General features: G+C 34.3%; 2 protein-coding genes across 3 annotated transcripts; both read right to left on the bottom strand.

Annotated features, from left to right (window-relative positions):
• Positions 1-1,023: 1,023 nt before the first annotated feature.
• LOC109175267 lies at positions 1,024-3,958 on the bottom strand. The gene is made up of 3 exons (XM_019324504.1): positions 3,483-3,958; positions 1,628-2,002; positions 1,024-1,406 (listed from the first exon to the last, which is right to left on the bottom strand). Exons 1-3 carry the CDS (start codon positions 3,880-3,882, stop codon positions 1,033-1,035), a joined length of 1,149 nt encoding a protein of 382 aa, XP_019180049.1. The 5' UTR covers positions 3,883-3,958; the 3' UTR covers positions 1,024-1,032.
• A 2,114-nt stretch (positions 3,959-6,072) lies between these two features.
• On the bottom strand, positions 6,073-10,416 carry LOC109176273 (ribosome biogenesis protein WDR12 homolog). 2 transcript variants are annotated; one of them, XM_019325735.1, is made up of 14 exons: positions 10,046-10,416; positions 9,631-9,731; positions 9,191-9,297; positions 8,903-8,938; positions 8,708-8,793; positions 8,245-8,312; positions 8,042-8,152; positions 7,805-7,939; positions 7,430-7,573; positions 7,108-7,216; positions 6,825-6,961; positions 6,700-6,735; positions 6,511-6,608; positions 6,073-6,376 (listed from the first exon to the last, which is right to left on the bottom strand). In XM_019325735.1, exons 1-13 carry the CDS (start codon positions 10,206-10,208, stop codon positions 6,516-6,518), a joined length of 1,326 nt encoding a protein of 441 aa, XP_019181280.1. In that variant the 5' UTR covers positions 10,209-10,416; the 3' UTR covers positions 6,073-6,376; positions 6,511-6,515. The 2 variants fall into 2 exon arrangements, with proteins under 2 accessions (XP_019181280.1, XP_019181281.1); XM_019325736.1 differs by having other exon boundaries at positions 8,260-8,312.
• Between the last annotated feature and the right edge of the window lie 803 nt (positions 10,417-11,219).

The following is an 11,219-nucleotide window of genomic DNA, read 5'->3' as shown; positions in this document are numbered from 1 at the left end:
ACAGGTTGAATTGTCATCCTTAGTTTCAACCGTTTTCGAACTTTAGGTAACCTCTGATTTTTAGTAACCATATTTTTCAACTAATTTTTAGTAAAGTCGTAAACCAATTAAAACGATTGAAACCGGAAAAATAACAAAAAAAAAAATATATGATAAGACAAAAATGCACTTATTAAAAATATGAAAAGTAATGAGAATGACTAAAAATGTCCAAAAAATAATAGTCTGAAATGTTAAATGGCAAAGTCAATAGTCTATTTTTAAATTTGAAATTGTCAACAAAGACAAAGAACCTATGGTGGAATTAACTCCAGTTTACAATACAAAATGCTATTTAGCTAACCTTTTAATCCACTCATTGGCGAGCTAAAGAGCAAGACAGTCAAGTTCTCAATAAATAAATAATAATAAATAATAATAATAATAATAACATTGCATAAATAAACTCAAATCATACATTCATACCAACTACATTTACACATATTGAGTATATAAACACCATAGGACTTAAAGCACTTGCAATCCAAATCGTGTCAAAATAAATAAAGACGCTTATTGATCTGCACACATATTAGTCTTCTTATAAACATGCTTGACAACATAACCAATCTATCGAATTCAACAAATAAATTGAGTTAATGCCACATAAAGGGCTCCGAGTATAATGATTTTGTCACATTTAGTTCTATACTTTCAAATCGACTTTCAAATTTAATCATTCGCGGTCCAAGTTAATCACACATGATCCTTCAAATTTCGAAATTTAACCGGCCGTGGTCCTCTTGAAAGGACCATGATTGGTTAAGATTTAATAGTTTAAGGACCATGGGTGGTTAACTTGGATCATGGTTAAATTTAAAAGTATAAGGACCACAAATTGATCAATTTGAAAGTTTAAAACTAAATGTGACAAAACCACTATATTCGGAGTATCAGCATTAACTCCAAATAAATTTCTAAGTCAACTCGTCTAAATCCATTCTCCAGATCACCATAATCATCATCTACCAAACACAAACACAATTCAACCTCCTAACTAATCTTGAGTCTATGTCTTTTATTATTACCTCCAAACCTGGAGAAGAAATTTGCAAGCATGGCAAAGAAAGAGCTGAAGCAACACAAAACCCACGACGCAAAAGCCAAAACCCAGTCTTTAAACTTCCTCTTCGGAAGATGAGTTCTATCTGACTGTAAAAGCGACCTGTAAACCGCTTCTGTCAACGCAAATGCCGACACCGGATCGCCTTCTTCCGCCGGAATCCCACTCTCCGACAGACACGCTATGTCATAGGCGCCGGTCGTCTCCGATATGCCCAGAGATTCGCATAGCTTCAGCCTGGTTTCCACCCTCTCCTCCGCAGTTAAAATGTCGCCATGTGTCAGTATCAACATCGGCTTCTCATCTGCCACCATTTTATCAAAAGTTTATAAAATGGAGTTAACAATACGTTTAGAAATTATGGAGTTTCCGACCACCTGAAAGGATCTTATATCAAGTCGAAAGTAAAAAATGGTCGGAAATAGCAACAAAGATTTTTCCGGATACCAAAAGTGGTCGGAAGATTATTTTCAGATGGTCGAAAATTCCATAATTTCCAGTAGTGCAAGAAGAAGAAGAACTCACTTGATCTCCTAATGGATGGGGAGTGAAAGATCATCTTTATAGCTTCAACATGCTTCAAATCACCAGAACTGAAATCCTTAAAAGCTTCTTCCATGTCAGCCACTACCAGAACACAGTTAACTCTCCTCTTACAATACTTATTTGCACAACGCCCCGCCATGGAATATTCCATCATCTCTCGATCATCATCACTCCCTCTGCAACATGGCTGGTTATGTCGAACACCATCCGACATCCATGACCAAACATCCTCCATTCCTTCGTCCATTCTGTGGCAGTCCAATCCCCTGGTGTCGTACACGCAAAACCCATTCTTCTTTGATCTCAGAACATTGTGTTCTTCCAACAACATCGTCGTGAACTTGGTCGGTTGGCCTAATTAAATTAAAGATGCAGAACATAAAGGAGATGATGATGCAAGTTTCGAGACAAGTATGTTGCAAAACAGGGCAGCGCAACTAAGGCATCTCCAAGAAAGACATGAAAATATTATTTTAGAGTAAAACTCATTGCAATCTTCTTCCAAGACACAAAAATGATGTAAATGAATGAGCATATACCAATTTTTGTCCCACAAGTATTAGCAAAATGACGATTTTGGTCCACATGTTTAATTCTTATCAATTTTCATCCACCATTATTGTTTTAGTACCAATTTTAATCCACGACTATTACTTTAGTATCAAAATTTATCACGCCGGTAATTCATCTATTTAAGACATCCCGAAATCTAAAACTTTTAAGGGCATTTTCATCTTTTTTTAACTTAAGATTCCAATTTGAGCATAAATAAATGAATTTAAGCCCTAAGATCGATCCCAATTCGCAGTTCTCCTCCTCATTCTACCTTAATTTAAGGATGAAAACTGTGAATTTGGATAGATCTTAGGGTTTAAATCCATTTTCATGCTCAAATAGGGATCCTAATTTGAAAAACACGAAACTACCCTTAATAATTTCATATTAAAGCATGTCTTAAGCGAAGGGGTGACTGACGTGATGAATTTTGACACTAAACTCAATAATTGTGGATAAAAATTAGTACTAAAACAATAGTCGTTGATGAAAATTAGTATGAATTAAACATGTGGACCAAAACAGTTATTTTGCTAATACTCGTGGGACCAAAATTGATATTTGCTCTAAATGAATAATGTTACATGCACCATATTTGGTGTAACAATATTCATTTACACCATTTTGGTGTAAAACTTTTTTTATACCTTTTTACCCTTTATTTGATTAGAAATAAATTATAAAATTTCAAAAATACATTGACAGAATGACAGGTTTACAATAATATCAATATTAAATATAAATTAAAAATTAAAAACATAACTTTCGTTTTAAATATTATTATATTATTTATTTATATCAAAATTATATTTTAAATTAAAATACTTTTTTAAAGAATAAAGTTTTAAATCTTAAGCATACAAATTAGTATGATTTAGAATTTAGTGCAGAATCTGATGCAAATAAGTTTGGGAATGAAAATTTTTAGTATTTCTTGGATCCATTTACATATTCAAACACAAAAACAAAATCAAAAACAAAAAATCAAATACCACTCATTTACACTATCTCTAGACATATTGTAATTAAAAAAGATACCAAACGCCTCATTAGTGTTTTGCATTGAAGATGTCTGAGAAGATATCAACTATGGTGGGAGATATTTCAATATCTAATATTGCTTGGGCGATATTAGGTAAGATTATATTTGTTATATCTAACAGACGATATAATAGTGATTTGGAAATGATGGGTATTTGGCAGAAGTGAGAAATATGAGTAGAATTTATTCGCAATTGAAAGTGTGATTTGCAGAGGGGAGATGTGAAATTTGACTTACTTGAAGTTTGGGCGAAAGGGATGAGGCCGGATCGGCCAAGAACGCTGTACATGAAGTTAACGAGGGAGCTTTTGCCGGAGCCGGTGAGGCCGACGAGGAGGAGCGTGATCACCGCCGGTATATCCATATCTGTTTTCTTGATCCCGCCCACCGGAACCCACAAATCTCCGGCTTGGTAAGACGTGAGCTTGTGGCGGAGGAGGTCTAGTCCTTCCATGGATATAAAGGCCAGCCTCTGCATTTCTCTGAGGAGTTTGAGCCGCGGGGAGAGGCCGCCGGAGGAGATGTCCTCCTTGAACCGCCCGTTCTCGTCGAACTCCGGGAGCGTCCTCCACCACCATGCGGCGGTTTTGAGCAGCTCGCTTTGATCCTCGTCGCTGAAGGACAGTTGACTTCTCATTATTTTTCTGTGGCTTCTGAGTTCTGATTCAGGAAGGTGGATCCAACGTTATATTTCAAGATGGGGTTGGATTAATGTTTTTTAATTTGTAAATTCTTATACGGAGTGATAAATATTGGAAAGATGTACGGAAGCTAATTTTTACTTTTTTGGGTGTAAGACAGGAATTTTTTTTTAGTGACCACGAAAATCCACCGACTATCTGAGGGTATATATTAGGTACATTTTATTTTGTGAGTTGTAATCGTAACGAGATAAATTAGTTCAAATTGAAGATATCTGACAGACTCAAATTAAGAAAGTCAATAAGTCACTTTATTCATGCTGAATTTTGTAGTTATTAAGTCAACAGTTTAACCTACATGGGGTTGTCCCTGATTGACGAGAATTTGTAGTTAAGAGTGTACATTAGTTCATGGTTAATAATTACGGAGTAACAAACTACACATAAACGATAAAGGGTATCACAAATATCTTATGCAACGGGTTCAACTAAGAAAGTATGGATGATAATTTTTATACTGTGGAAGTAAATGAGTTAATATCCGATTTGATATCTCGACTATTAAAGATTACTTTGGTTTTCGACTTCCAAAATGGTATTAATTAAGACTATTTTGGTTTGGACAAAGAATCGTTTTAAGTATTAAAAAAAATTACATGGTTGTAGATAAAATTAAGTTTGGAAGTTGAGAATCGAAATCTTAATAGTAGAGAGACCAAATCAGGTATTAACTCAGAAGTAAATTATTATTATAATTTTTAAAAAATTTACAAATTATATAAAGAAGTTATCTAGTTTAAAGCTTTTTAACATGATGTATTATTTATAGAAGTAAAATTTCGATCTTTCAATTGCTAGTCTGCTCATCACTGTCTCAAGAGTTAAGATGTTGAGTTTACGTTAATATTTAATAATATAAAATTTCGCTATATTAACGGAAAAGCAAAGCAATTACGGACTATTTAAGAAGAAATGGGTGACAGTGATTTTATATCAAAGGTGACATCATATCAAATCATTATCGCACTATGTTACTTCAGCAAAAAAAAACAAAAAAACAAAAAAAACAAAAAAACAAAAAAAATAAAAAATAAAAAAAATAAAAATAAAAATAAGGGACAAATTTTTATTAATTAAAAAGATGAAAGTTAACACATACCAATGATGTGTTAAAAAATTAAAATATTCAATATCTTCTCAATCAAATCTGTTACACATAATCGTTATAGTGTGATCTACTTCTCTTATATAATTTGCAGGCTATTACACATTAATAAAGATTCTCCATTACATACCTTCAACTAGTATATACAAGTTTTCTCAACAACAAAAAAAATTCAAAATATATTCAACATTTCATGAGCTCTTTTTTCATCTTTTTCCCAATTTGGTAAACAAATCCCTAATTCCTTCCAATAATTTTCATTCTATTTGATCAAACTCACTTTTTATTCACGTGACACATGTGAAAGCATAATCATATTAAAGTTGCAACATGTGGAAAGTTTTGACTGACATCCTTAGCATCTCTAAAGAAGGCACCAAAATACCATTTTAGTGTAAAAATTTAGCCCAACCTTCTTTCAAAAAAGATACCAAATTTTACACTAAAATAGTATAAATGAATAGTATTACACGTTTAAAACGAGATCAATATCGACTATAAAATAATCAAAATTAAAATACATAAAAACATAAATTTTATTTTAAAATATTATTATTTATATCAAAATTATATTTTATAATAAAATAATTAAAGTAAACAAAATTAAAGTTTTAAATTATAAGAATATAAATTATTTTAGTGTATGAATAAAATTTGGTGTACATGAATTGGAGATGAAATAAAATTAGGTGCAAAATTATGTGTAAATGGGTTGGGATATAGAAAAATTTGGTGTAATTGAATGTGTGGCGGTTGTGAATTGTGATTCTGAAATGAACACGAGACGGAAGAAAGGACAACTAAAAATGGAAAGATGCATGCAGCATGGGCAAGTTGATTAGCTAAGAATAAGATAACTCAGGCCCAAAATATGCCAAATTATCTGTGTCAGGAGTCAGGACACATGATTGGGGTGCTGAAATTGGAATACATATATTCTAATAATAATTCATTGATGATGATCAACTAGTGGACAGAAATTTCTGTAAAAATTCCAACAATAATTTAGTACTCATATGAATTTGATTCATCAAATCAAAATCTCTGAAATTCATATTACTGCAAAGCTATCCTCAACAGAAAATAGCTCTGCCTCTGTTCAAAATATTTCCCATTCGGGTGTACAAATCCGGGCAATGAACTAAAATAAAATAAATTAGTATTATAACAAAACACTAATGAATTTTTCAAGTACCTTACTGGCTTACTCATCAATTATATCATTATCAAAATTTGAAGGAATACAGTACACAATGTATCAGCATAACATCAATTTTTGAGTGCCAATGAAAAGTGAAGTTGCATCTTGCGTGTATCTGAATGAACTGAAAGTATAGAAACGAACAGAAGTGAGAGCCGAATCAGTAGAAGACCAAGCTTTAATGTTTAAATTCAAAAAGCAAACTTCTAAAACGTTCATTTCGATACCAGACTCCTAAACACATAATGGGAAACATACCGCTGTTACTGCAATGAAAGTTCTGAAGATATGCAAAGCTTTGAGTCAGCTCCACCACTTATAATGCTATCACCTCTCCACCAGGCAGTACACAATACCTAGGTTGAATAAACCAATTATGTTTTAGGGATCATAGATTTTTTAGCTTAAAATCTTCAAATGGTAATAAAAATCAAGTTAATGGAATACCTTGTCCTTGTGTGAGTCAATGATAGTAAGTGGCCACTGCAATGCAGAATGGGTTGGACATGTGAGAACTAAAATGTTGTGCAGATAATACATAAACAATTGAAAAGGAAAAGAGGATTTGTTACCGCTGTTCTCAAATCCCATAACATAACTTTTCCATCGTAGGATGCAGAAACCAAGTGAAACCATGATTTATCATGCCATTTGCAGGCAGATATCCAGGAACTGTGTGACGAGAACTGGAAGATAGGTGCCAAGGAATCTGCCCAACAAGAAATGTATGTTAGAGACCCACTCGTTATCTGCTTCGTTAAATACACAAATATGCTCATCCATGCATGTGTGGTGGGAGGGGGGAGGAAGGGGGTGGTGATTGTTGGCAGACACTGGTTTGAGCCATATAGTCACCTGGTTTCCGAGGGTCCCATATCCTCAATATAGGATCAGAACCACCAGCAGCAATGAGGGCAGAACTTTCGCCTCCAACATCAAGACAGTTAATGGCTTTCCCAGAAAACTGCAAAGAGTAGTGGATGGTAACTATAATTTATTGTACTCTATATAACAATATGCGTTGACAAGGCAGGTTTCAGTAATAGGTAAAGATCACTATCGTAGAAGACTAGAAGCTCGTTATTACAAATGTGAGTTGGTTTTGTAATATCAGAGAACACAAGTCAAATTCACTCCTGAGTACTTGTTAAAAGAATAAGGGATCCATGTCACTCACCATGTTCACTATATCTTTGCCTGTCTCGACATCCCAACTTCTAATAGATCGATCCCAGGATGATGAATAAATTGTGTCATTTTTTGGCCAGACAACAGAAGATACGCATTGTGTATGCCCAATGAGTGTAGATACTGCCTCCCCCTGTTCAAATAGAACTGTTTAAAAACCACAAAGCTCCAACTTATATAGAGGCTATTGAGTAGCATTCAAGGCCAAGGGACAGCATAATTTCTAATTGTTTATGAGGAACTTTTATGGAGACAACACAATTTCTATGCTATTCAATAAAAGGGTTCCACTTGCAATAAGAAATCAAGTGAAAAAAACTTCAGAATCTTATTCCTAAAAACATGAGTAGATCCCTAGATTCACCTCTGTTTGAGGATCATCGTCTTTTTCCTCTTTTTTCCCTTTTTTCCTTTTTTTAATGGATACTGTTTCACTAACTGCATCTGAATCATTTGCCTGCCACAAATTGATCGTGCAATCCCAGGAACCTGAACACACCTAAAAATCACATTTTAAGAAGGTTTAGAAAATGATTTCTTGGAACTTTAAATGCAAATTGTAAGAAGAGCAAACCAATAAAAATAGAAGTAATAGACAGACCATTTCTCCAGAGGGCTGTGCAGCAATGCTCTGGACAGAAGCATTGTGTCCGCGTAAAATTTTATAGGCTCTAATCCTCTTTGGTTGTTCCAGGATCTCATCAGCATCAATCTTCCAAGCAAAAAGGAGAATTCTCAAGAGATTAGCACTTTATCAGGCAAAGAAACTTCATTCTATATCAAGAGCAAAGGCATTCTTATTACCTTCCAAAACCTTACAGTTCTATCTTTTGAAGCAGTCGCCACCAGCTCATCGCCACCATTTACAGCACCTAGTAAGAAAAATAATGTTCAGAAAAAATAAAATAAAATAAATAAAGAAAAGGAAAATGAACACATGGAAAAGAATCAAGAACACATCAAATAGTTTTTATTATTGGCAATAAAGATCTGAAGCAATAGGCCAATAGCACATACCGGTGCATTCCAAAAAATAAACAATGTTGTCTAGAAATTTATTAATCATGAAGCAAAGACCAATAACATTCCTATTTTACACAGCATTAGAGTAATACATCCATTAGATGTTTCAGCAAACTCTCAAATAAAAATTAATCTTTAACATATGGTTGAGTGTTTTGTCAAAATTCACTACAGTTGAGCTGATATTTGGATGTTGCAATAAATAATTCAACGTATTGATAGAAATCATCTCCATAACCCATACCTTTTGGCTTGATAACACAAACAGAAGTCACTGCACTAGTATGCCCCTTCAATACATGAGTACAAGATCCAGCTTCTTTCCATAACCTGGAAATGGTTAATATCAATCATACCTATCTTGTTCGGAAGGCCCAAAGTGCTATTATGATTATAATAAAAATAGCAAAAACTACTACAGCTAGTTCTTACAGATTACCTTCCTACACCATCATAACATCCTATTACAATGAACCTGTAAGATGACATACACAAGCATATGATTACTGAACAATCGAGTATATAACTCAAAAAATACACTTAAAAGCAAAATGATTAAACTGCATGATATTATAGATCCCAAAAATAATGGTCAACAGCAGATTTCTTCAGAGTAAAGGGAAAACAAATGACAGACTAGAAAGGTACAAGACAAGAAACACATATACACAAGTCACAAGACCCAATTACTTGTAGGAAAAATAACGCCAGGGATGATCTTTCTTACTTGGAATTTGAACCATCAACAGCACTGACCCAATCATCATGCAAAGAAGGTTCTTCTTCTTTCCTTGGAGCTACTGCCTTAATGTATTCAATATCTAATATCTTTTCCTGTAATTAAAAACACCAATATTTAGACCAAAAGAGGATATTTACATAGAAGTTAGATACAATTGATACGAAATATGTTCAAACAGCATCTGGAGTGTTGCCAATGTCATGGAAAGATTTCAAGGTACTTGGAAGCACATCATTTGTGATGAAGTTATCACACTTCAGTTAATGTGTTGTGTGTGCACCCGTGAATGTATAAAGAAATCAGGTGATGGTGAGGGGAAGGTACACCCAATTATCCTCTGGAATGGAACAAAGGGCAATATATCTGCCACAAACAGATCATTACATAGACTATACAGGCAGTAGAACCCAATAATGAAAACTCACAGCAGAAATTTTCTTCGCAAGGAGGAACTCCTCAAGTGACATCCTAATTAATTCTCCACCAATGAGAAAATCAAAAGGCTCGGGTTTCCAATCGTCATCCCCTGATAATAAATTGGCAAATATGCTTCAGTATACAGACTAAACAGCTAAACAGAAGAAAGTGCATAGTTAGTTTAAACTAACTATCAACATGAACTGTAGGTCTGTAGTAGTGTCCCTTGAATAATATGATGCATAAAAGAGAAACCGAAAAATCTAGTATAAGTTTAACAAATTATTACAAAACTAAGCTCTAACGGATGATATTAGCAACCAAATCAATTGCCATGAGCATTTCGGCCAACATAGAACTAGAAGTCGAATACAATGAATATTCGTCAAAATTTCGAACAGAACTATTGAGCTTGACGATTACCAGCTTTGAGAAGGTTGTTGACGACGGCAGAGAGGCCCAAACGGGTGAGGTTGGACGGGATGGCTATGGAAGTAGGCGGGGCTTTGAACGGAGGATTCAGCTTCGTCACAAACCGGACCTGTACCCGCTTTGCTGCCTCTTCAGCGTCTATATCCATATTCATCCTCTAAGGCTGTGTGTTGTGTGAAGAGATAATATTGAGAACAAAAGAGCTTGGCGGGAGAGGGCGGACAAGTCGATAAAGCAGTGCTAATGGCGCCGCCGGCGTGAGAGCGGAGGACGGCGGAGACAGAGTGTGAGAAGGAGAAAAATGGTGTAGCAAGAGGCGAGGGAACTAAGGGAAGGAGGCGGAAGATTTTTAGGGCAAAAAGAAAAAACCAAAATTTTTCTAATTTCTTTTTAAGTTTTAACAAACACAGCATGCCTATGTGGCAGGCCACGTCAGGAAATTTTAACATAAGATGATTTTTATTTTTTGTTAGTACTACTTCTACTCCTAGATCTCTAACTTTTACTCCCTGCTCAAAATTTTGATGTTGATTCTCATTGACACTCACAAGATAAAAAATAACTTTTTTATTGAAAACACAAGATAAAAATAATTTATCATCATTTGTCACATGGGAGTATAAATAAGGAATCCATATAGTACCCGGGTTGGACTTCCATTTGGAAGGTTGTGAGTTCGAGCCTCTGGTTCTTTGTGTTTCTGTAGGTTGAGAAAGTATATGAACAGATACTACATTGTAATAGAGCCAGTAGCATTCAAAAAAAAAAAAAAAAAAAAAGGAATCCATATAGTATAACTCAATTTTTTTGGGAGGGGATATCAATTACTATCGCACTCCTGTGTAACAATTCGCAAATCGTATAGGAATTGATAAATTATATTAAAAATAACATACCAGAACTATGTGGTCTAATGGTACCCGGGTTGGACTTCTATTTAGAAGGTTATGAGTTTGAGTCTCAATGGAGAAGTTATTGGTTCTTTGTGTTTCAGTAAGTTTAGAAAGTATATGAACAGATACTACATGCTAATAGAGCTACATCATCCATTGTTTTTTGAAACAAGTTAAGGATCGGATGGGTTTAGTTAAGACTTTATATATAAGTACTTTAAACAATTTGTTATATGTTTTCGGAAATGTGCTCATATGCGGTTATCATATGC

This window comes from Ipomoea nil, unplaced genomic scaffold, assembly GCF_001879475.1.
Source record: "Ipomoea nil cultivar Tokyo-kokei standard unplaced genomic scaffold, Asagao_1.1 scaffold0688, whole genome shotgun sequence".
NCBI classification, from domain to species: Eukaryota; Viridiplantae; Streptophyta; class Magnoliopsida; order Solanales; family Convolvulaceae; genus Ipomoea; species Ipomoea nil.
Note: the sequence above shows the minus strand (reverse complement) of the source record. Positions and strands in the feature narration are given on the sequence as shown.